Below are 24678 nucleotides of genomic sequence, written 5' to 3'. Positions count from 1 at the left end.
TAAGCCTTCGTGGTGGAGCGCAGGTGGAGTGGATTCTGTTGAGAAAGGTGCTCAGGATACGTCCCACGAAAAGGTCTCAGCAGTAGAAGAACCGGGGTCAAGGAAGGCCTTCGTGGTCTACAATTCTCACACGGAGCCTTCGGCCCCAAACCACCAAGCCGGTTCGAGAAGGCTGGGACTAGATCCGGACTGTCTTGAGAGAAAGCCTCCTCTCAGGAGGGTAGGTACGCAAGTTTTGAAACAGGGCATCCTGCTCGCAATTCTCCCGTTTGTGTGTGAAACGTGCAGAGAGTACACGCTCGCCTTTAATCCTTGTGTAGAGGGAATCCTCCCAACTTCACAGAGAAGGGGAACGGGCGCAGAAGAACAATGACTAATGGGGATTAGAACCCAGGTCTCCTACCGTGGTATCCCCGCCCTCTCTGCGCCGCTGGCGCCGGCTCGGAGCTCCTCCCACGTCCCCGCAGCCCTACCCGGGGCCAGGTGAGGGCTCTCCCCGCCTCCCGTCGCGGGGGCAGAGATGCCCCCCACCTGGGGCTTCTAGAAGGCTGAGGGGTCCCAGGTGCGGGGCGGGGTCCGAGCGCGCCTGCGATTGGCGCGCGGGGCGGCAGGGGAGGTAAAGGCCAGGGGCGGACGGGGGTGGGAAAAACCCGGCCGCCCCGCGCGCCCCCGCTGCCGGGGTGAGCGCACGTGGGCGCCGAACGCGGGGCCGCGCGCCCACCATGAACTCCAGCGGCCCGGGTTACCCGCTCGCCTCGCTCTACGCGGGCGACCTGCACCCCGACGTGACTGAGGCCATGCTCTACGAGAAGTTCTCGCCCGCTGGCCCCATCCTGTCCATCCGCGTGTGCCGCGACGTGGCCACCCGCCGCTCGCTGGGCTACGCCTACATCAACTTCCAGCAGCCGGCCGACGGTGAGCCCCTGGGGGAGGGGGGCGGACCGACGCACCGACAGGCAGACAGCATCCCAGCCACCCGCGCGCGCTTTCATCTCTGGCTACTCCTGCAAAATCCTCCATTTTGCAGCCAGGGAAACTGAGGTCCAGAGATACAAGGCCTCGGAAGGGGCTCCGAAAGGCCCCGGAGACAGGAACTAGCAGTTAGTGTGCTCCTACCGTGTTTTACTGGTGCTCCGTTTTCCGGAAGAGCTGTTAAGACAGTGAAAACAGCCAAGGGCTTTGGGGTCAGCCAGACCTGGGATTAGAAAGCCGGCAGCTGTGCGGCTTTGAGCAAATGAATCATTCTGAGCTTCAGTTGCCTGTCTGCAAAATGGGGGTGGTACCTGCTTTATAGAGTGATTGGGAGGATGAGCAATTCAAAGCACCCGGTGAGGAAGATGCCCGAGAAGACACGGGTGATGAGCGGGAGAGCTCGGCCTCGGGCTGTGGCCTTTCCCGGCAGCCGGACCCGAGGTCTGCACCAGGCGCCTCCACCTTCGGGAACCGAGAAAAGCTGCCTGCGCTCCAGGCTCCACGACCCCTTTCTCAGAGCTGATAGGATTGATCAGAGCTTGTCAGCTAGGTGTTGAGAGGAGAGACATTAGAGCGCAGGGTTTTGTTGGAGCTCTGCCACTAGGGTGCGAGCTTGAGCAAGATTTCACGCTTGGCATCTCTTCATCTGTAAAGTGAGGCTAAGCCTTATTTCCCAGTAGCATGGAAGGAATGGAGGGCTTTGTCTATGAAGTAGCTCCAGTATCACGTGGTACATTGTAAGCCCTCGGTAAGTGCTAACCCGAGAAAAATCACAGTAACTATAGCGTTCAGGTGTAAGGCTCCAGAAACATAACCAAAAAAAAAAACCCTGCCCCAGCCAAGTCCAAAAGGGGGTGCCTTTACTCTGAGTCTCCTGGGAGGATGGGGAGGTTCCCTGATCTGGGAGTTTGCTGTGGTGGTTCTGCCGGTTTCCCAGCAGGTGGCAGAGCTGGATTCCTGGGAGCCTTCCCCTCTGCTCTGCTTTACCCACCCACTGCCTCTTGCCATCTTCCTCCAAGCCCTGTACAACCTGGCCTTTTTGCCAGACTTCATAGGTGGAGAAACTGAGCTCCAGACAGGAGAAGGATTTTACTCCTGGGTGTTTATGGCAGGACTAGATGGAAAACCCAGACTTCTTGAAACTTGCCCACTGAGTATTCCACAGTTCCCCTCCAAACCCTCTGAAACCAGAGGTGTCCCTGAAGCAGGGGACAGCATACCACCTGGCAGAAGAATGGGCATAGGCTGTTGTTTTTACACATACTACTGATACCAGACACCTGTTTTGTGCCAGGCACAAAGTACAAGGCACCTTGCACACCTTATTTAATTTTCAGTCTGTCTGACAACCTGGAGGCAGGTGGTATTCTCTCCCTTTGTTCGATGTAGAAAGGTGGGTAGTATTATCATCATCCCCTCTTTACAGGTGTAGAAGTGGGCTCAGAGAGGTGATGTTCACTTCCCCGAAAGCCATACTTCCTTGGGATCAAATCTCAACTCTGCTGCTCAGCACCTCTGAGCTTCAGTTTCCTCAAACTGCTGCCACCCTTGTCATAGGGACCCTCCTGATCTTTCCCCTTTCTGAGCCTCAGTTTGCCCTTCTGTAAAATGGGGATAGGAATTCCTGCTCACGTCATTACGGTGAAGAGTTGAAGGAGATCCTACCTGGAAGGTGGGAGGAGCACCACACACATGAATTCTTTCTGTTTATCCCTCCTGAGCCTTCAAGCTCTTATCTCAAGTGAGACCCAGACAGTGGCTCTTTTCTTTTTTTCTTTTTTGGCTCAGTTCCCAACTATGCTCCTTGGGGCTCAGGGAAAGAAAATCCCCTTCACTAGCTCCTTTCTCTCTCTTGTCCAGCGGAGCGGGCACTGGACACAATGAACTTTGAGGTGATCAAAGGCCAGCCTATCCGCATCATGTGGTCCCAACGAGACCCAGGACTTCGCAAGTCGGGTGTCGGCAACATCTTCATCAAGAACCTGGAAGACTCCATTGACAACAAGGCCTTGTATGACACCTTCTCCACCTTTGGGAACATCCTCTCTTGCAAGGTGGGTGTGCCTCTTGCGGGGGTGGGGGGGTCTGTGTTAGACACCTGTGTGGTGGTAGAGGGATACCAAGCAGCACCTCATCAGTAAAGATCCAGGTTCAGCAAGCACCTCAATGGTAGTTGTTCTCAGTTTTAGTGATCACCTACGTATCAACTGGCACTTGCTGTGTAACCACCTCCTAACTTCATGGCTGTCAACAACAGTGATTTATTCCGCTCGTGATTCAGCCATTGGCGGTTGGGGCTGAGTTCAGCTGTGCAGTTCTTCTGCTCTTGGCTGGGTTCCTTTGTTTGCCCACTGAGAGCTGGATGGCTCTGCTTCTAGGGAGTGGGTGGTTGTCAGCTGGACCGTCTCGGCTTTCCTCCCTGTGGGCTTTCATCCTCCAGCAGGCTAGCCCAGGCTATTCTCATGGCAGTAGCAGGGTCCCAGGAGACAGAGTGGAAGCTCGCCTGGCCTTTTGAGACCTAGGTTCAGAACTAGCTCACTATCATTTCGTTGCGTTCTACTGGCCAAAGTAAGTCATGAGAACAGCCCAAATTCAGAATGAGAGGGCAGTAGAAATTATAGGACAAAGCAAGTAGATACAGGAAGGCCGTGATGGCAATGGACCAGACCTTGTTTGTAACATTTCTCTTATAATAGAATGGAAGTTTCCTAGGAGTAGGGATCTTCTTCTTATTCACCACTGTATCCAAGTACCTGAGATGTGAAAACATAGTAGGTGCTCAATAAATATTTGTTGAGCTAATGGCTGTATTATCATTTGGGAAGGGCTGTGGTCATTTCTTTGACTTTGTAGTTGAGGGTCAGGGGCCATGCAGCAGATCAGTCTGTCCTGACAGGGCTTGACCCTGGGTGTTTTGCCCGCTAGATTTTATAAGGGTGGCTGGTCAGTTACCCTGCAGCCTTTGGCATGTCCAGCCTTCTGGGGAGGCAGCAGGGGGGTGGGGAGTGATGGCACCCTCTGTGTTAGAGCTCTTCCTTGACTCCTACTATGTGCCAGGTACAGTCCTGCAGTTCTCAAGTGAGGCCTCACCACCTCTCTGTGAGTGAGGGGATATCCCTGTGACTCCGAGGGGCAGACAGACTGGAGGAGGTGCAGTAGCTGCTAAGGGCATGCCATGATAGACAGAAAGGGCTGTTCCCTGTCTTTGAGGATCAATGGAAAAGAGAGAGAGTCTTAACTGTGTGCTAGGCTCTTACAGTGATAACAGCAGATTTATCCAGAACTTTCTATGTGCTAGATTTTCTGCATACACATCCTCACCGAATTTCCCAAAATGGCCTCTTAAGATGCAAATAGGAGGATCCCGGAGTTACCCTGGAGGGCAGAGAGGCTCAGAGTTGGGGTTACTTGTTCACAGTTATATATTATAGGGGTGGGAGGTCAGTGGCCAAGGCAGGATCTGAACCAATGGGTTTGCTGGCTTAGCTGAAGCTAACTTAACAGGGAAGAGTATGTCTGTCCCCGTTATCCAGGCCTTGAGCCTTCCTCTGGGCCACTGAGGATTGGACAGAAAGTTCTTTGAGACTCAGGCAAGTCTTTGCAGGCCTAATGAAGCCCTGTTATGGGCCTGGTTAGATACAAGGCATTCAGTGTGGTCCGTTCCCCTGGTGTTTGCTTTTAGGTTTTATGAGGATGGCTGGTCAGTTACCCTATAGCTTCTGGCATGTCCACCCTTCTGGGGGGATGGCAGGGGTAGGGGGAGAGGTTGGGAGTGATGGCCCCTCTGTGTTAGAACTATTCCTTGTGTGCCACCAAGGGCTCTCAGGCTGGTTGGAGATGGTGAGACTTTTAGGAACAGCTGGAAATTGGGCTCTGAGGGGAATGCATGGGGATCCGGGGAGTCAAAGGCCCAGAAAGGAGAGTGCCCTGGGTCTGAGGAAAGGTTTCTGAGGCACCGTGGAACTCCACTAGGCTTGGGGTCACGCCACTCAAGTGCAAAGTTCAGCCCAGCCTACCGAGCAGAGAGTCAGCATGACAGAGTCATGGAGTCCAGACCTTGGACTTTGGGGCCAAGTGTCCTGGGTTCAAATCCTGCCTCTTCCACTTCCTGGCAGTGTGGCCTTGGGCTGGTTGTTTAACCTCTCCATACCTCAGTTTCCTCTATAAAAGGGGGCAGTGGTAGAACCTACCTCTTAGGGTGGTTGTGAATGTATATTAACTCACATAATCTTCACAATATAGATAGCCCTTGAAAGAGTAGCGAGCATCTCATTAAGCATCTACAGGAATCAAATAGTTACTTCTGCTGGCTGGCCGACCTCGGACAAGTCATTTATTCCCGTTTTCCCCGATCGGGCAGCTGGGGCTCAGGGGTTAAGAACTGCCTGGAAGGGTTCTGATGACAAATATAATAGTGTGTGATGCCCTTAGCAGGTGATTGGCTCAGAGTGCAACCCAGTCAATGTGATTCAATCTGAATGACAGGCCTGGGCTTGAGTTGAAAGCAGAGGGACCCTGCTTGGGGCTGGAGGGGTGAGTGTTGGGTGTGGACTTGGAAACAGGACTTGTGAAGGGCCAATTGGAGAGTCTCAAATGCCAAGTTGGTATAGTTCTGTGGATTGTAGGAGCTACTGGAGATTATTTCCCAGAGGGACATGGTCACAGTTACATTTTGGTAAAAGCGTCCCAGTGGTCAGCCCAGAAGCTGGGTTGGGAGGCTGGGGTAGTGGTCGAGGCAGAAAATGTCACTTAATTGAGCCGGGGCGGTGGCTGCAAGGATGAGTGGAGCCGTGGACCCCATGAGATGGTCATTAGGGGTCTTAGTGCAAGTTCAGCCAGAGGGACAGGAACTCTGTGAACTGAAGATCTTTCCCATTCGCGAGGTCTGTCCTAACTTGAGTCGGGAGCCCTACAGAATGGGGGTAGTATGCTTGTGGGTCTTTTCAAAATTTGAAACAAGTTTGCTGTTGAAATAATAGATTAATTGGTAAAGTTTAAACAACCTGGAAAGGAATAAAGGAAAAAAGCTTTCGTCGCTTTCAACTCTAGTTCCCGGAAATAATTATTAACAGTTTCGTGTGTGTCTGTTTTAAAAATTTCCCTGCCAAGATATGGAAGCAACCTAAGTGTCCATCAACAGATGAATGGATGAAGACGATATGGTTTATATATACAGTGGAATACTACTCAGCCATAAAAAAGAATGAAATTTTGCTATTTGCAGCAATGTGGATGGACTTGGAGGGCATTATGCTAAGTGAAATAAGTCAGACAGAGAAAGACAAACACTATATGATATCACTTATACGTGGAATCGAAAAATTACAGCAGACGAGTGAATATAATAAAAAAAGAAGCAGACTCACAAATACAGAGAACAGATACAGAGAACAAACTAGTGGTTACCAGTGGGGAGGGGGACAAGGGACAATATAGGGGATGGGGAGTGGGAGGTACAAACTATTGGGTTTAAGGTAGGCTCCAGGGCTTCCCTGGTGGCGCAGTGGTTGAGAGTCCGCCTGCCGATGCAGGGGACATGGGTTTGTGCCCCGGTCCGGGAGGATCCCACATGCCACAGAGCGGCTGGGCCCGTGAGCCGTGGCCGCTGAGCCTGCGCGTCCGGAGCCTGTGCTCCGCAACGGGAGAGGCCACAGTGGTGAGAGGCCCGTGCACCGCAAAAAAAAAAAAAAAAGTCTCCAGGATGTATTGTACAACACAGGGAATCGAGCCAATATTTTGTAATCACTGTAAATGGAAAGTAACCTTTTAAAAATGGTATATAAATTAAAAAAAAACCATCCCACACTTTCTCTCTTCCTGCTTTCCTTCCTTCCTTCCTTCTTTCTTTCCCCTCTCTTCCTCACTTTCTCAATCTTTCTCTATTTCTTTGTCTCTCTTGCTCTCACTTTCCAAAAGTTTCCCCTAAATATGTATTTCTTGTGTTAGTGGAAACATAATTGAATGTTACCAAAAAATGCCAAAAGGTTTCTCAAAAGTATAGATGCCCACTTTAACCCAAATGGGCTTGATTTTTCCCCCACCCACTTAACAGTATACCTTACAGGTAACCCTGCCAGCCGTGAAATCTACCACATTCTCTTCAACTATGCACATACAGCAGACCAAGATGAATATACTGTAATTTGCTTAACCAGTCTCCTCTTGATGGATCTCGGGTTGTTTCTAACTTGCTGTTAGAAACAAAGACGCAGAAAGGGGGGAAGGTGGCTTGAATCTAATTCTTTTATCCATCGCTTTAGGAAGATCATTAAAAGCTGGTCTGTGGTATAGGTGAGATCTGCGTTCAGTTTGAGGACTCTATCCCTCCTTACTGTGTGATCTTAAGCAAGTAGATTGACCTCTTTGAGCTTTCGTTTCCCATCTCTAAAATAGGGCTGTTGTGCGACATAGGATTGTCTTCACAGGCACAGAGCAAGCACTCAGATATTAGTCATTATTGCCGTTGCCAAACTTTTTCTCTGTTGGATGCTTTTCATGTCCTGTTTCGCTGTGGCCCAGGTGGTGTGTGATGATCATGGCTCCCGAGGCTTTGGCTTTGTGCATTTTGAGACCCACGAGGCTGCACAGAACGCCATCAGCACCATGAACGGGATGCTGCTGAATGACCGCAAAGTGTGAGTGGTGGGATGTGGGTGGCGCCAGGGCTAAAGGAGCAGAATCATGGTACCACCAACTTAGGACCCATAGTACTGCCACCGTCTAATGGGCGCCTGGCACTGAGCAGCTGCTGGTATTCTTCCTGGCAGTGTGGCCTCGGACGTGTTGCTCAATCTCCCAGGGACTCCCTTTCCTCAAGTAAAACATGGGGCTGCTGATATGCATTAGAGGGGTTCTGAGTAGCAAATGGGGCGATGCTTTAGAAATTCTAGCAGGAACAGCTAATGACCAAATCATCAATGGACAGAGTGATTTTTGTCCGTTTTCCAGCTTTCTCAGCATGGCTGTGAATTTTATTAAACCTTTTGTTTCCTGAGATCTGGGGACAGGAAGGAAGGTTGGCATATGCTTAGCCTGCCATTTTCATGCCTTTAAGTTTGGCATCATCCCCACTTCACAGATGGGAAAGATGAGGTGCAGATGCTGGAGAGAATCTGCTCTGGCAGTTGCCTCCCCCATTTCTGGTTCTGCCCATCAGATGGCCCAGCCCCATGCCCGAGACTGAGCAGTGGAGGAAGCTTTGGGGTGGGAGATGCACCTAGAGTCATTTTGTCCAGAGTTTCTCAGGGTAGCCTCCTGTCAGTGAACCAGAACTTTGGCGGCTTTTCCCAGTTCTCCAGAAGTGTGTTTCTATCTTTGTCAGCTTTTAGTTTGCCTATTTTCCTTTGTCACTCAGTTTCCCTCAATTTTTGGCGTCAGCTATCACTCGTTTGTGCTAAATGTCTTGTATCAGGGGTCCCCAACCCTCGGGCCGTGGACTGGTAGTGGTCTGTGGCCTGTTAGGAACCGGGCTGCACAGCAGGAAGTGAGTGGTGGGTGAGTGAGGGAAGCTTCATCTGCTGCTCCCCATCGATAGCATTACCGCCTGAACCATCCCCCCGTTGCTCGCATTACTGCCCAAATCATCCCCACCCCCGTCCGTGGAAAAATTGTCTTCCACGAAACCAGTCCCTGGTGCCAAAAAGGTTGGGGACCGCTCTCTTATAGGTACCATCAAATTTTCTTATGCTTGCTTTGTTTTTCTTAATCTAGGATACTTTCCTAGATGTGTTTATGTGGACTTGGAAATTACAATTTTTTAAATTCATAATGTATTTAAATGATTTCCGTGCCCCCTCCCCCGCCCCAGCAATACTGGCATAAACCGCATCTGGTTCTCTCACAGCCACTTCCCCAGTGCAGCCAGTACGTGTTAAATGAATAAGCAAATCCCTGTGATGTGAGTTTGATCCCCAGTTTTACAGGAAAGAACACTGAGGCTCAGAGAGGTTAAGTAACTTGCCCAGGGTCACACAGCTTGGTAACTGCAGAGCGAGGATTCAAGCCCTTGTCTGTGTGACTCCCAAATTTGTGCTCTTATCTCCTGAGCACTCAGCTGCCTCATGTGCAGTAGGAGATCCTGTGCCTTTGCCCCAAGAATGAAGTCATCTTAACCTTACACTGGAACATAGAAGCTTGGCTGTTGGAAGTGGTCAGTCCTTGGATGTATGCCATCTAAGGAGCATTGCCCTGCCCAGTCCCTTGATGAGGGGTACAGAGATCCTAAAGGCCAGCGGCAATTGACTCAAGTGACCCAGGCTTACTGGGTGGGCCAGGGCAGGGATGGGGGTGGCCGATGGCAGCCATAGGCAGCTGCCTACCCCGTTGGTGTGTCCACAGCTTCGTTGGCCACTTCAAGCCCCGACGGGAGCGGGATGCAGAGCTGGGAGCTCGGGCCAATGAGTTCACCAATATCTACGTGAAGAACCTCCATGTGGACGTGGATGAGCAGTGCCTGCAGAACCTCTTCTCCCAGTTTGGTGGGCGTGTTCCCCAAGGGAGCTGGGGATCACTTCTCTTCTACTCCCAGCTCGGGCTGGGACGGGGGTGCCCCCTGGGGCTTCCTGAAGACTTGGGAGAAGGGAGGGGATGTCTCAGGGCTTGCCCGACTCCCCTTTGAGACAGATTGCCCTTCCCAGGGAAGATACTGAGTGTCAAGGTGATGAGGGATGACGGCGGCCACTCCCGCGGCTTTGGCTTTGTCAACTTTGAGACGCATGAGGAAGCCCAGAAGGTAGGAAGCTCCCCATGGCCCTGTTTCCTGGAGGAGGTGCGGAGCCAGGACTAGGAGGAAGGGAGATCAGGAGCGGAGGGCTCCAGCTGCCTGTGGAGGAAATAGTCCCTCCCCAGCATGGGTCCACACAAGCCAGGGCCCTTCCTGCCTGGGGTGAAGGCAGATGCCTTCAGCCTCCTCCGGTTGCTTCCATACCCTGAGGCTGGCTGGCTTCTCATAGAATCTTGCAGCATGGGAGCTACTAGGGGCCTTTGAGACAGCCATGACCCTCTTCTTGAATTGATCGTGGGATTGAGGCCAGGGAGGGGAAGTGCCATGTTATTTCTTGCTTCCAAGACTTTGAAAATATTGTTTTCTCAAAACACTTCCCCTCCCCTACTCTTTAGACCAATGCTGTCCAATAGAAATATAACATGAGCCACATGTGCAGTTCAAAATTGTCCAGTAGCCACATTAAAAAGGGTTAAAAAAAACACAGAAACACTGCAACTTTAATAATATATTTTATTTAACTTATTCAAATTATCACTTCAATGTGATATAATATTGATATAATTGATTGTGCTGTAATATTTACATTGATAAAAAGTGAGATTTTACAGTCCCTTTTTCGTACTATGTCTTTGAAATCTGGTACCTCTAGTCCATGTCAGTTCAGACTAGCCATTTTTCAAGTATTCAGTAGCTGCATGCAACAAGTGATTGCCATGTTGGACAGTGTAGCTGTAGATTATTGATGGGTCTCAGCTGATACTTTTCCCTCCTTTAGTAAGCCACCTCTTCCTGTCCTCAGTGCTACTGACAAGGTGCCCCTCCTGTCCATCTCCATCATTAGCTCAGATCTCCACGGATAGAACTGAGGGCAGGGGCTGGGTCTCATGTCACCATTAAATCTCTAGTATTGCACTGCTGGTAGATACCAGATACATATCTACTGAGCAAGGGAATGGTACAAGGTCACAGCGTGAGTAACAAAGCAGGGATCATGTCTGATTTTGCCTCCCACCGTGAAGCTCTTTCCGTAGCTCCTGCCCCATTAAGATCACTGGTCATGGGAGAGCTCAGCTCATGGTGGATTCTGGCTGGAGACCTGGATCCTGGGGCCATCTTGATAGCAGCCACTTCTCACTGAGCACTTACCTCAGGCAAGGTGCTACCTGATTTTGCATACACTGTCCTGTCTCCTCCCACCAGTGTGGGCTCTACTGTGGTTGTCAGGTTCCACCAGGTTGTAGCTAGGGGGAGAGAGCACTGGGATTAGAACCAACTCTTTCTGACCCTGAAGTTTTGTTCTTAAGTAAAGGGCTCCTTTGAAAGGTAACTTCTTGTGTCTCCTTGGACAAGTCCCACCCTCTCTGTAGACTTTGGTTGCCCAACTATAAAATGACAAGTTGGAGTAGAGAAGTGAAGCTGGCAGGGGAAACCATAGACTCCAAGGTCTTAGAGACTTTGGTAATGACCTGTTTTTTGGATTTTTAAAAAGATTTATTTATTTATTTATTTATCTATTTATTTATTTAATGCTGCGTCGGGTCTTAGTTGTGGCACACAGGATCTTCGTTGAGGCATGCGGGATCTTTCGTTGCAGCACGTAGGCTCTTTGTTGTGGCACACGGGGTCTAGAGTGTGTGGGCTCTGTGGTGTGTGGCACGCGGGCTCTAGTTGAGGCGTGCAGGCTCAGTAGTTGTGGCGCACGGGCTTAGTTGCCCCATGGCATGTGGTGTCTTAATTCCCTAGCCCACGTTCCCTGCATTGTAAGGGGGATTCTTTACCACTGGACCACCAGGGAAGTTCCCTGCTAATGACCTTTAAGACTGCTATAGATCAGGCAGTTCTTGGGCCCCCAGAGTGTTTTTACATATATTTACATATGTTTGCATGTCTAGGTAGGGAAGCAAGTCATTATGTGAAAATATTTACTAATGAACTGACCACTTAAAAAGTCAGTTCCCATTCAAATATTTCTCCTTCCTAACACCAATGTCTAATCCAAACCTTTGAGTCAGTACTCACATGGGTCTGATTTTTGCAGATAAGTCAATGCCAATTCAGTTCATTATTAGTGGATTGCAGAGAGACATTGCACGTCTTTTTTTTTTTTTTTTATGTGACACCAGGTTGGGTCACCACCCCTGAACGAACTTAGTAACAATTTCTCTCTCCCTCCCTTTTTAAAAAAATAATTTATCTTTATTTTTATAGCGGAGTATAGCTGATTTACAATGTTATGTTTCTTTCTGGTGTATAGCAAGTTGATTCACTTACACAGAGACATCTATATCTATATATTCTTTTTCAGATTCTTACCAGTCTTATACATTCTTTTTCGGTGATTACAGTGTGTTGAGTCAAGTTCTATGTGCTATATAGTAGGTCCTTATGGATTAAGACATTACACGTCTTGCAGAAGATGTAGGAATTCATGCAATCAAAGCCACTGACAGTTTGGGATCTGGCAGGCTTAGGCCAGTTAACTGAAGAAAAAAAAAATCAAGGGTTAAGAAGCAAATGTTTCTAAAGTCCTCATAGCAAAAATGGTTCTCTGTGCTGTGAAACCCAACATGAAGGATGTTGATTACGCCATCACGCCCTTTTGAAAGAATTATGCTTGTTGCTTTGTTCTAATCATCAGTGTGTAGTTACAGTTAGAACCTAAATGTTAAATCACAGGAAACTTTGCAAATTTCAATTTCACTTTTTCAAGTAGAGCCCAAATCAATTTTTAAAAAATCTATAGTTTACTCTGAAATTCTGTCCCATGTTTTTAAAAAATAGATTCACTTTAAATGGCCTGGATCCTGGTACTAATTATTCTCAGCTAACAAGGCCAGCCTGGCTTGCAGGTGGCCCCGTCTGGGCCCAGAAGATGGGACTGGAGGTCAGGGCTAAGGCCAAGGCCTCGTGGGGGCGGTTACCAAGCCCTCTGGCTGCCTCTTCTCTGCACAGGCTGTGATGGACATGAATGGGAGGGAGGTGAGTGGACGGCTGCTCTACGTAGGCCGGGCCCAGAAGCGGGTGGAGCGGCAGAATGAGCTGAAGCGCAGGTTCGAGCAGATGAAGCAGGACCGGCTGACCCGTTACCAGGTGAGGGACGGGCTTCCTGTGGGGCAGCTGCTTCGACGTGAAAGTGTCTGTGTGTGGGCAACCCTGAATGCGACTCCCTCCTCCAGCAATCCCGCTTCTGGGAACTTGGCTTTAGAGATGCGCGGAGTGGGGAGGGGCTGCAGCTTCCAGGTGATGGACTTGCTGAGTGATGGGTGAGGTGCAGGGGTGCTGCATGAGACTGAGAACGGAGGCTTGGTGGGCGGGGCTTCCAGTGCCCCCTTGGCCCATGTTAGCCCCTCCCCCCACCCCAAGTCATTCTGGGGCTTGGAGGGGAAGGGGCACATCTAGCAGGTATCCTTTCCTTCTAGGGTGTGAACCTGTATGTGAAGAACCTGGATGACTCCATCAATGATGAGAAACTGAGGAAAGAGTTCTCTCCCTATGGAGTGATCACCAGTGCCAAGGTGAGGGCCGGGGGCGCCCACAGGGGATCGGTAGCCTTCCCCTCCCATCCTCACTGCCCACGCACACCCCCGTCCCCGCCCCGGGGCTTCCAGGGGTTTGGTGCTGCACTGCTGCTTCTGGAGTTTGGGAGCTGGGTCTGACCCCATTGGAGTTTGTTGTCCAACTGCAGCCTTGTCTGGGCTGGAGGGGAAGAGGGTAGAAATACAGTCCCAGTCACACAGCTGGACTTGCTGGGGCTCACTGTAACAGAGGTTCATTCAACAAGCATTTATTGAGTGCCTACTGTATGCCAGATTCCAGAAATTTGTGTCTCAATTTCCATTGACTTTTGTTGTCTGGCCTTGGCTGGTGACATAACCCCTTTCCGGGCCTCAGTTTCCCCATTTGGAAAATGAGAGGCTTGGGCTGCATCATTCTTCACTCATTCTTCCCCACGTATTGAGCAGCTACCGTGTGCCCTCCTAGCAGCAGAGATGTGATGTTGGCTCTGTGACCTTGAGCAGATGTCTTCCGAGCCTCATCAATAAGATGAGGGTGGGCGGTGGGCTCCCTGGATGGTTCTGAACCCTGGCTTCTTGTTAAAATACCCTGGAGAGCTCTTAAATAGACACCCGAGTCAGACAAACTGAATGTAGAGCTCTGGGCCTCTTACTTTTAAAAGCTCCCCACGTAATTTTAAGAAGACCTAGTGTTCGTTCATTCCATACTTGAGCACCTGCTGTTTTGCCAGGCCCTGTGGGAAGCACACAGGAATAAGTCAGACGTAGTCCTTGCCCTTGAGTAACTTGTAGTCTAGTGGGGAAATCGGATGCATCGCTAACTCAAATCTACTGTAGGTGGGGTGGGGTTGGGGTAAGTGGAGGAGGCAGAGCTGCGGGAGCTCAGCGGAACAGGAAGGAGGGCTTCCTGTAAGCAGTGGCAGTGGCAGCAGCCTTTGGCTTGACTGTGAGGAGGTAGGGAGCTGCAGGTGGGAATGAAGGGCTTTCCAAAGAGGTCAGTGTGGGTGACGGGGCTGAGGACCTGCACGTGTGGTGTGATGGTTGGGCTCTTAGGACGTGGTCTAGACGCTCTTTTGCCTGTTGAATTCAATTTAAAATGTCCTTCAGGGAGCCTGGTAGTTGGGGAAGAGGTTCTAATAATTTTTGAGTTAAGGACCTTTTCCCCAAAAAAGTGACAGAAAGCTGTGGGACATGTGAATTAAGCATCAGGAAATCTGATTAAATTTATCAATCAGTAAATTGATAAATCTGATTTATAAAAAGCTCTGGGCCCTCTTTCCTGGCACATGCATACTTGGTGTAGTATTATGGTTGGAAGCTGGGATTTTAAAGTTAATCAGAAGTAGGTCTAAATCCCAGTCCTACCATTAACTACCTGTAGAGCCTGAAGGAAGTGACATTGCCATTCGGACCCTGTTTACCCATCTGTAAAATGGGAGCACCATGACCTACTTCTAGAGGTGTCCTGAGAACTAAAAGGCCTGCAAGTGGGGCACCTGCCCACGATAAGTAGTGAAATAATGATCTAACTGTTCACATACCTTGCATACAATTTCAGGAGATTCACTGACCTCCTTGAGGACCCCTTGAATGAAGGGAATTGTACAAAATCTGGATTGCTTAGAGTTGACACACAGTGGGGTGGACCATCTTGTTATAAAATGGGAATTTTACATAAGTTTATGTATACTTATAAAATTTAATATATTTTCTATTTTATAAAATACTGATTGAAAATGAGATGATAGTGTTATAAGCACTTCGTAGAGATTAAGTTCATAGTAAGCTATGCGTGAGTATTTTTTATTTTATTTATTCAGGCTGCAGTGGGTCTTAGTTGTGGCACGGGAGGTCTTCACTGAGGCATGCAGGCTTCTTTCTAGTTGCGGCGTGAGGCTTTTTCTCTCTCTAGTTGTGGCGCGTGGGCTACAGGGTGCGTGGACTCTAGTTTGTGGCACGCGGGCTCTCTCGTTGAGGCGTGGGCTCTCTAGTTGAGGCGCGTGGGCTCAGTAGTTTTGGCATGTGGGCTTAGTTGCTCTGAGGCATGTGGCATCTTAGTTCCCTGATAGGGCTTGAACCTGTGTCCCCTGCATTGTAAGGCGGATTCTTTACCACTGGACCACCAGGGAAGTCCCTGCATAAGTATTAGTTGTACTAATTTTATCTTTTTTAAAACTACCTAACAGAAGTTCTTATTAATTTGCTAAGACAATATTTTTGTGCCAAGAAAATTTGGCTGTCTCATAAAGCCTATGGGCCCCTTCCGAGGATATTTTTAAATGCATAAAAGAAAACTCATAAGATTACAAAAAACAATTGGATTGAAATATATTTGTTAAAATACTAGGTGATAGCACTATGTTCTGCTTTATTAAGGCATCAAACTATAAGATCTAGGGGAATTCCCTGGCGGTCCAGTGGTTAGGACTCCGTGCTCTCACTGCCGAGGGCCTGGGTTCAATCACTGGTCGGGGAACCAGGACCCCACAAACCACGTGGTATGGCTGAAAAAGGTTAAAAAAAAACAAACTATAAGATCTAGTGAAGTAGCAATGAGCCTAAAAGATTTTGAGATCAGCAATAATTAATGTGATATGAAAATATTCTTCTTGACAAAGTCAAAAGCACAGCTAATGCTACTGTATTTTTTCTTCGCCTATATTCAAAATAGAAGGAAATGCTAATGTAAAAATAAAGATGCCATTTTCCCCCCATCTGAGTTTACAGACCCCCAGAATTCTATCCATTGACCTCCCTGAGGGGATCTGTGAACGCTCAGGTCGAGGCCCCTGTATGAGTAGCAAAGTGCAGCTGAAGATCATTGATGTTAGAGCATGGGCTCTAATAGAGCAGATTTAAAATGTTCTCAGCTCAAGTCCTCATGGAGTCAGGCCAGTGTCTCAACCCTAAAAAAAAGATCAAGAATCGTATATGCAATATGGATGGGATCCTTGAAGAGAAAAATGTTAGAAAGTCCAGTGAAATCCAAATGAAATTTGCAGTTCAGTTAATAGCATTGTAGATAATAAGAGTACTGTACCAATCAGTGGATATTGTAGTTTTGTCCCACTGTTAACATGGTACATTTGTCAAGCTAGGTGAAAGATATACAGCAGCTCTGTACTATTTTTGCAACCTTTCTATAAATCTAAAGTCATTCCACAATAGAAAGGTTATTTTAATAAAAAATTTTTAAAAAAAGGCTAAGAACCTCTTCCCCAGACTCCTAAAGAACTTGGCTCTGTGCCTTGCCGAGGCAATGGAGGTCTACCGGCACTGTGCATTAGGTTTGAGTTGTAGCTAATGTATGACCCACTGGCTAGGTGAGTCATTCTTTTTTTTTCCATAATAGTAAGGAATTTTGTTTCTATCACAAAGAAAATTAACACAATAAAGCACCAAAAATACACATTCAAATTATTTTCCTACTCCATACAAATCTGTTTCATGGAGTCTCTAGGAAATATAAATCTTAAGGGCATCTTACTTTGTCCATAATTCACAAATGAACTAAAGAACTGTATGGGTAGTTTAATAAAACCCGAGGAGTAGTTGAAATGCAGATTTTTCATTATAGTGACCCCTACAGAAAGGTTTAAGATTGTAGCCTGGCCGAAGAACCCTGCCCCTAGATTTTAACCTGTCCCGAACTACCGTCCCACTTCATTTTAGCCGCACGGACGAAGGCAGATGCAGTAACAGTTTAAGCCGGCTTTCCATCACTGCTTAGGAAAATCTTTTCAGAAGGAAAATTTAGAGATCAAAATTAACTCTGAAATGCAGCTGTTCTCACTCATTCTGGGGAATGGTCTAGTAAACGATGAGCAGCCCTCATTAGCAAGTGGGCCGGTCTTGGACAAGTCACTCTGAGCCTCACTTCCATCACCTGTAAAGTGGGAGCAGCCGTGCCTCCCTGCTCAGGTGGCTGCACCTGTCGAGTAAGAAGGCGTGTCAAGCATCTGGCATACGGTGGGCCTCAGTAAATGTGTGGGTGAGAGAGGACCCCCCTTAATCGCAGTTTCTCCTGGGTACCCTCAGTACTGGGCTGGGCCCCCCGGGGGTGGGGAGCGTGGCCCCCGGAGTCTTCCTTCTCCACCCCCAGCAGCACTTGTCTTGTCTTGCTTTTAGGTGATGACAGAGGGTGGCCACAGCAAAGGGTTTGGCTTTGTGTGTTTTTCCTCTCCAGAAGAGGCGACGAAGGCCGTGACAGAGATGAACGGGCGCATCGTGGGGACCAAGCCACTGTACGTGGCACTGGCCCAGCGCAAGGAGGAGCGGAAGGCCATCCTGACCAACCAGTACATGCAGCGCCTCTCCACCATGCGGGCCCTGGGCAGCCCCCTCCTGGGCTCCTTCCAGCAGCCTGCCAGCTACTTCCTGCCTGCTGCGCCCCAGGTGACCTCCTGTCCGCATCCCTTCCCTGACAGCCAGGTGGGGCAGGAAGATCAGAGCTTCACAGGTAGACAGAGATGCCCAACATGCTTCTGCTGGAAACTCACTCGGCAGGCGGCCGTTGTCACCCCATCTCTAACAGGGGTAATTTTGTCCCTGTCAAGCAGTGCTTCCCGATCTGGGAGAGATTCGTGAATGTTATGCTGAAAGATTCTCTGTGGTCAAATACGTTGGGGAAATATTGCATTAAGCCAAAGAGGCCTTGAGTTCTTTACTACGTACCTTCTTTTATCCTGATACGCCAGTACGCACCATGACTTTCCCAAACTGGCAGAGTACGTAGCATCCCCCAACTCAGATGATCATTTTTGTGGGATGTCTGCTAACATCTCTCCTGGATGCTAATGTTCTAAGGGGTCTGGTTTGGAGAAGGAGCTTGTGTGACCTGGAGGGAGTAGAAAGATGTCTGTAGAAAGGTGAACGGCTCTGAGGATGGGAACATTCCTCCCCCTTAGCAGTTACTTAGGCTGGCACATGTAACAGTGGGATTGTCGCCCTTTTATCCAGGTCACTGGGCTATAGTACAGATCATCAGGGGCAAGGATTGAGCCTGAGATCTTGCCCTGAAGGGTTCAGGGCTAATTTACCTCCTGATGTGGGAAGCAGGAGCCTTAACCCCAGATTTGTGGGTCTATAATGACCAGTCCCCTGTAGGGGACAGTGGAATTCCCATAGTGCTGTCCCTGAGGGAATGCAGTTTCTCACCTCCCCTGCTGCCAGCCCCCCTCACTCTAGGTCTTTCTGTCCCACACAGCCTCCAGCCCAGGCCCCATACTATGGCTCTGGTCCACCTGTCCAGCCTGCCCCCAGGTGGACGGCCCAGCTACCCAGACCCTCGTGTGAGTGACCCAGCCCCTGCCCTCCACATGGGTCCCGTGGGGCAGCGTGTAACATGGTCGGTTAAGGACACGAGCTTGGGGGTCAAGCCTGGTTCTGCCACTTCCCAGGGTGTTAATTTGGGTGGGTCACGTCACCTCTCTGAGCCTCAGTTTCCTTTTGTGAACGTGGGCCTGAGTGAGATGTGTGTAATTCACCAAGGACAGGGCCGAGCCCGTAAAAGACACACACACAGCTGTTATCTTCAGTGAGCTCCAAAGGCTCTCCTGATTTGTGCGGGTGAAAATTCCTGCAAAGCTGAGAAAATAATACTCCTTTGGCACCACTGTTGATGAACGGTCCTTCTCTAAGAGTGACGTTCACCCTGACCTGAAGCTGCCCTGGGGCACCAAGCTGTGTGGTCCTGGTACCTATGCCTCTTGGGGTCCTGGGTAGACAGAAGTTGGCTTTGTAATTGCAGATTTCCAACGCCCTCCCCTGGAGTTCTGGGTCTGCCAGTGAATTCACTCCTCTTTCTGCTGCAGAATGTTCTGGTTCCCCTTCCCATCCCCTTCCTCACCCCAGAACTGTCAGGGTGCAGCGTGCCCGCCTGATTGTCCCCCTCCACCTAAACTTTCTCTGTGTTCTCTATGCCGCAAGCCGCCTACCCCCCTGCGGCCTCCGTTGTCCAGCCAGCAGCCGCGTCTCGGCGCCTCTCGTTCCCCATCAGCAGTGCCAGGCAGATCTCCACCCACGTGCCGCGCCTGGTGCCCCACGCCCAGGGAGTGGGTGAGTGTGGGCAGGGCCAGGAGGGGTGGAACGGAGGGTGGGTGCGGTGGTGGGCAGGGGCTTGCTGCTGGTAGGGAGTCAGAACCGGCTTCCACGGTGACCCTGCCACTGGCCCCCTTGGAGGGCAGTGCCGGCATCTGAGGCTGTGCAGTGGGCTCCAGGGTCAGGGTCCTACCGACCCAGTTCTGGGGCTGACTCACTCTGTGGTCGTTCTACCTGCTGTACCTGGTATCCTCTTGTCTAAAATCTGGGTGAGGGACTTCCCTGGCGGTCCAGTGGTTAAGACTCCGAGCTTCCACTGCAAGGGGCCTGGGTTCGATCCCTGGTCGAGGAACTAAGATCTCACGTGCCGCGCAGCACGGCCAAAAAAAAAAAATCCGGTGAAAGCAGTATTCCCGTTGTGTTACACGGGTGAAAGTGATCATACGTGCAGGGGCGCAGCACCAGATCTGAACCTAAGTACTGCGGCAGCTGTGAACAGGGGAGCAGGTTTTGGCTATAAGGCAAGCATCTGTTCTTTCATTTGGCAGATGTTTGCACGCCTGTGTGCTGACCCTTTACTCGGTGCTGGGGATTCTACGTGAATGCTGGTTTTGAGGTGTCATGACTTTGGGTTGCTGTCGGCCTTACCATCCCTGCTTATCTCTTACAGCCAACATCGGTACCCAGACCACAGGACCCGGTATGGCAGGATGCTCTTCACCAAGAGGGCCTCTCCTGACACACAGATGTTCCTTGGCAACACACAACACCCACCGGGTAAGGCTGGCCCAGCTGCCCACTGAGTTTGGGCTCTGGGGGTGCTTAGCTCAGAACCTTGTCTAAGGTGCTGGCCCTGTCTGGGCCTTGGATTTCTTTCTATCCTTGGCTTGTAAAGTTTCCTTTATTAACATGTACCATCAGAAGAGATATCCCCACCCACCACCCACGAACAGAGGGGAAAAAGGACCAGGATCACATTTTGTTTGTTCATCACAATTTGCTTTGCCTGGTTTATTACCAAAATTAACTTGGGTTTCCTTAGTATTTACATAGTAAGCAGCGAGGATGTGATCAATCTGCAGAATAGAACTGAAAATATCTTCTGTAATTAAAAGCTGTGTATTTATCTCCCTGCCCCCTAAAAAAACTCTCCAACTCAGCATTTTCAGATCCTGTCTAGAATTTGTGTGTATACTTCAAACTCTTTCTTGCAAAATGCACAAGAGTAGGCTTTAGAGAGCAAAATGGTTTTAAAGTTACCAAGATGCAAAAGGGTCAGAAATCATGCTGGGGACGCGGCCATAGAGCTACCTGATTAAAAAGTGCTTTCTTTAGCACCAGGTGGTCAGTAACGTGTGGCTTTCACTTGACAACACGCGTAGGGTTCCTAGCACCACGGAACACGTCTGCACTAGGACGTCACTTTGTCGTCTAGTCCACCATGCCCTTGTTAGGGATTCTGTCCCGCCCGATTGTCCATACCTTGCCCCCTGCTCCCCCTCTTCCAGAGCCTTCCTGGAGGCCTGTGCTCACCCGACAAGGGTAAGTGTTTTGAGGCCTTGCCCATCCGTGTGGTTAAGGGATGTGTCCCCGGCACCATGTGCAGGTCCAGGAGCCTGCTGTGCGTGTCCCCGGACAGGAGCCCCTGACTGCGTCCATGCTGGCCGCAGCGCCGCTGCACGAGCAGAAGCAGATGATCGGTGAGTGGCTGGTTCCTCAACCCTGGAGCAGGAAGGGGGCGCCGCCAGCCGGCTTACCTGGCGGGAAGTGCCTTGAGTGGAGGTCAGACGTGGGGACGAGGTCCCCAGCCTCGTGCTGATCCACCTGCCGGGTGGACTTGCCCAAAGGGCCTTTGCTTCCCAGGACCCTGTTCATCTTGTCTTAAAACCCTGGTCAGACCGGATGGTCCCGAGATCTCTTCCAGCTCTGCTGTTGTGTGGCTTTGACTCAGGCTGGGAGAGACCCCAGACGTGGGGAGATGAGGGGCCAGGAGGGGGCGCAGAAGGGTAGGGTGTTGGGTTTCTGCCAGGAAATGGCCCCTAAGGTGGGTGCTGTGGTACCTCACACCTCTCATGATGGGAAGAGGCTGTCACCGAGTTTCATCGGTCTCCCAGTGCCCACGGCAGGGAGGAAGAACATAAACGTGCCCTGGGGAAACAGACATTGTTCCCCCTGGCCCCTGACCTCCCGTGCAGTCCATCTCCATCCCGGCCTCTGTGGCGGGCCCTGCTTAAGGAGGCCACTACCTGCTGAATGAATGAGCGAGCTTGCTGTGGTTCCCAGCCTCTTTCCTTCACCTGGATCTCCAGACTCTTCTCTGGAGGCCCCCATTGCCACCACGCTGTTGTTTGCTCGGCTCACTTGGGGTTTTGCTGCTTTACTACCCACCCCCAAAGAAAAATTCTAAATGGGCTTCATGGCGGTAGAAGGCTCTGTAAGCAGTGCCCTGGAAACATCTTCACTCCCCTTGTGGGAGAAGCCCTCCCCAACCACTGAAGGCACCCAGCACCTCCAGCCCCGGCTGCACCCTCCATATGTTGCCCAGATGGGCTGACCACCAACACTAGGCCCCGTCACTCGAAGTGCCCAGTGGTGGAAGGTAAGTTTATCTTGTGTGCTTGGCTCCTCCAAGAAGTCAAGTTCAGCATTCTCGCATCCCGTCTAGAATTTCAATGTGATCCTTCAAGTGATTTCTTGAGAGTAGTCTTGAAAACAGCAACCAACCTTGTGTCAGAGCCTAGGCAGTGTACTTTACATGTAACGTCAAATTTGATTCTTTGCACCAGCCTCCAAGGCGGGGTTGGCTATGCTCACTTGGGGAAGAGGCCCCCGAGAGTGTTCAGTGACACACCTGGAGGAAGCCGTTCTGGGACAAAAACCCGGATGCCCCCTCTGCTGCGTTCCACAATACCACCCCCGCCCTGGGATGCCCGGGCGGTCCGCCAGGTGTGTGCATAAGCCTCAGAGGCTCTTCCGTACAGGTGAGCGTCTCTACCCCCTTATCTACAATGCCCACACCCAGCTGGCTGGCAAGATCACGGGCATGCTGCTGGAGATCGACAACTCGGAGCTGCTGCTCCTGCTGGAGTCCCCAGAGTCCCTCAACGCCAAGGTGGGCTGGAGCCTGCGAGGAGCGGGGAGGCCTGGGGGCAGAGGAGGGTTACCGATCAAGGCCTCTCCTAGGCGAGCTGGTAGGCTGCTACTTAGACAGGTGAAGTGTACCTTCTCGCTGAAATCAGCGAACACCTGCCGAATGTGGAGGTGGCAGCGGGCCTTAGTGAGGGGCCGGCTGCTTCAGCCCCTGCGGCCTCCCTGCAGCTCCCCAGGCAAGACTGCGCGACAGGGCGCTGTGTTCTGACCCAGCCCAAGGGTTAGGGTTCCCCCAGCCGTCTGGCAGTGTAGAAGGTGGCCGTGGGTTTCTGCCACGGGAGCCGGTGAGCAGAGTCAGAGGGGGCGGCGGGGCTGGGCGCGGGCCTTCTCGCGTCCGGCGGGCCGAGGCGGGGAGGCAGGGCTCTCCCAGGACCCTGCTGGGGCAGCTGCACCAACCCCTCCCCCGTGTGTCCCACAGGTCGAAGAGGCTCTGGCGGTGTTGCAGGACCACCAGGCCACGGAGCGGACCTGAGTGCACGTGCGCCGGGACCAGGTGGGTGGTGGTCAGGGGAAGGGTGCCAGGGCAGCCGAGCCCAGAAGCTGTGCAGAGCTGGGAAGGAACATTCACAGACTCCCAGAGAATGCTGTGGTGTCACTGGCTTATCTCGGAGGCACCAAGGAGGCGTTCAGGGGAAGCTGTGACGATCTAATGTGAGGACAGGCTGCGTGGTGGGAACTGGCGTGGACTCCGGTGCCGAGTGGGCCGGCTGCCCGCCCCGGCGGCCTCGCTCAGAATAGGCTGGCCTTCCCCCGGGCACCGCCTGGCCCCACACGACCTGCCGGAACGCCTGGCTTGGGCTCGTCTGTGTCCTTGCTTGAAGACTGGGTGTCTGCCATGCTTTAGAAACATTTATTTTTTCATCCCCAGAAAATGGACTCCTTACTCCCTTGGCTGACAAGAGAACCGCGTTTCCTGCTCTTGGCTCTAAGGCCCTGTGAACTGTAACTTCCCAACTGGGCTGTATCTGCACTTGAGCTTTTTGTGGAATGAAGGCTGGTCACCCAACCAGCCTCTTACCTGTTGCTTTGTGCATTAAAAGTGCTGCAAACTCCCTCTTGTCTCCCAAGAGGCCTTCTTGTGTCAGAGGGAGGTGGGCAGAGCAAAGGGTAGCCTTGACTGGGTTGGGGCTTTGGCTGTAAGAAACAGGAACAGAAACCCAAAGGCGTGCTGCGCTAACGCACACAGAGGGCGTGTAAACCGTGCACCACACAGAGCAGAGCTGCCAGGAACTGAGCAGGACGACCTGTAAGAGCCCCAGAGGATCAGCTGCCACCCACCAACCGTGCAGCGGGGCACTAAGTGGTCGTCACACAGCACTGAAGCTCCTGGTGCCCACGTGTGCATGGGGGTTCCGGATGCCTGGCTTGAGCAGCCTGCAGGGCAGCGTACTCTAGAAGCAGTAACTGCTTCTTCGCTCTGGGCTGGCTGGCTAAGGCGTTGTGTCACAACTCCACTCTTGTAGAAAGGCTTTTGGTTACCTACCCAGGTTGCGATTTCCAGGTTATGCTGGTCTACCTACCTCCTATGTTTCCATGAGGAAATCAAGCTACTTGCCTTGTGGACCTCAAGAGAAAGTCAGTCTATTGTGACTGGATGTCACCTCTAAACCTGCCTAAAGTCAGGTGAGAGTCATGCCTGCTTGCGAGGCAGCAAGAAAAGGGGGTGCAGCTGCTCGCTTTGAAATGGTCCCCAGGCCAGGCCCGTGGAGTTTCTGTGACTCTAAAATCTGCTTCAGCCTAGAGGTCTGGTTGCTCAGAGACTCGGCCCTTGGAGAGGGCGGAAGCAGCGTGCTAACAGCTGAATGTTGCCCAGAACCGAATGGGATGGGGGAGAAAAGGGACAATAAGAACCCTGGCTGCCCGGCTTTCTGGAGTCAAACTTCTCCATTAAGATGAAAACAATTTAAGCTAAGACACAGTCCAGGCAGGCAGGGGAGGCCGCCCTTCCTTCTGGCCGGATCCTCAGGCGCCCCCAGCCTCACCCATACCACACTTTGTGAGGTTGAATGGCACTTCCTGGCCCTGTCCTCCCAGCAGAGGCCTTCGCCAGTGCTGTTCCGTCTGCTTGGATTGCTCTTCCCTCCCCTCTTCACCTGCTGTGATCCCCACATTAGAACTTAATTCAAACTTGACTTCCTCAGGGACCCCTTTTCCTCCACGGGGTCAAACCTCCCTAGTTGGGGAAAGTGTTGCGACCACTCCTTTAGAACACTTAAGCCGGCTGCAGTTTCACTCTTGTGTGATTAACTTCTTGCATTCCATGGGACGGTCAGCCCC

The 24678-nt window shown here is 51.1% G+C and overlaps 1 protein-coding gene across 1 annotated transcript; it reads left to right on the top strand.

The window, feature by feature from the left end:
• Positions 1–722: 722 nt before the first annotated feature.
• PABPC1L (poly(A) binding protein cytoplasmic 1 like) lies at positions 723–22873 on the top strand (the record flags this gene model as incomplete). Its single annotated transcript, XM_081255122.1, has 14 exons — positions 723–915; positions 2833–3026; positions 7492–7607; positions 9310–9449; positions 9609–9703; positions 12650–12787; positions 13117–13212; positions 17341–17607; positions 18419–18503; positions 19141–19269; positions 19922–20028; positions 20858–20951; positions 22233–22363; positions 22820–22873. The coding sequence occupies 14 exons, from the start codon at positions 723–725 to the stop codon at positions 22871–22873; spliced, it is 1839 nt and encodes a 612-aa protein (XP_081111248.1).
• Between the last annotated feature and the right edge of the window lie 1805 nt (positions 22874–24678).

This window comes from Mesoplodon bidens, assembly GCF_964165515.1.
Source record: "Mesoplodon bidens genome assembly, chromosome: 15".
Taxonomy (NCBI): domain Eukaryota; kingdom Metazoa; phylum Chordata; class Mammalia; order Artiodactyla; family Ziphiidae; genus Mesoplodon; species Mesoplodon bidens.
The sequence above is the reverse complement of the archived record's forward strand: the minus strand, read 5'-3'. Positions and strand labels throughout refer to the sequence as shown.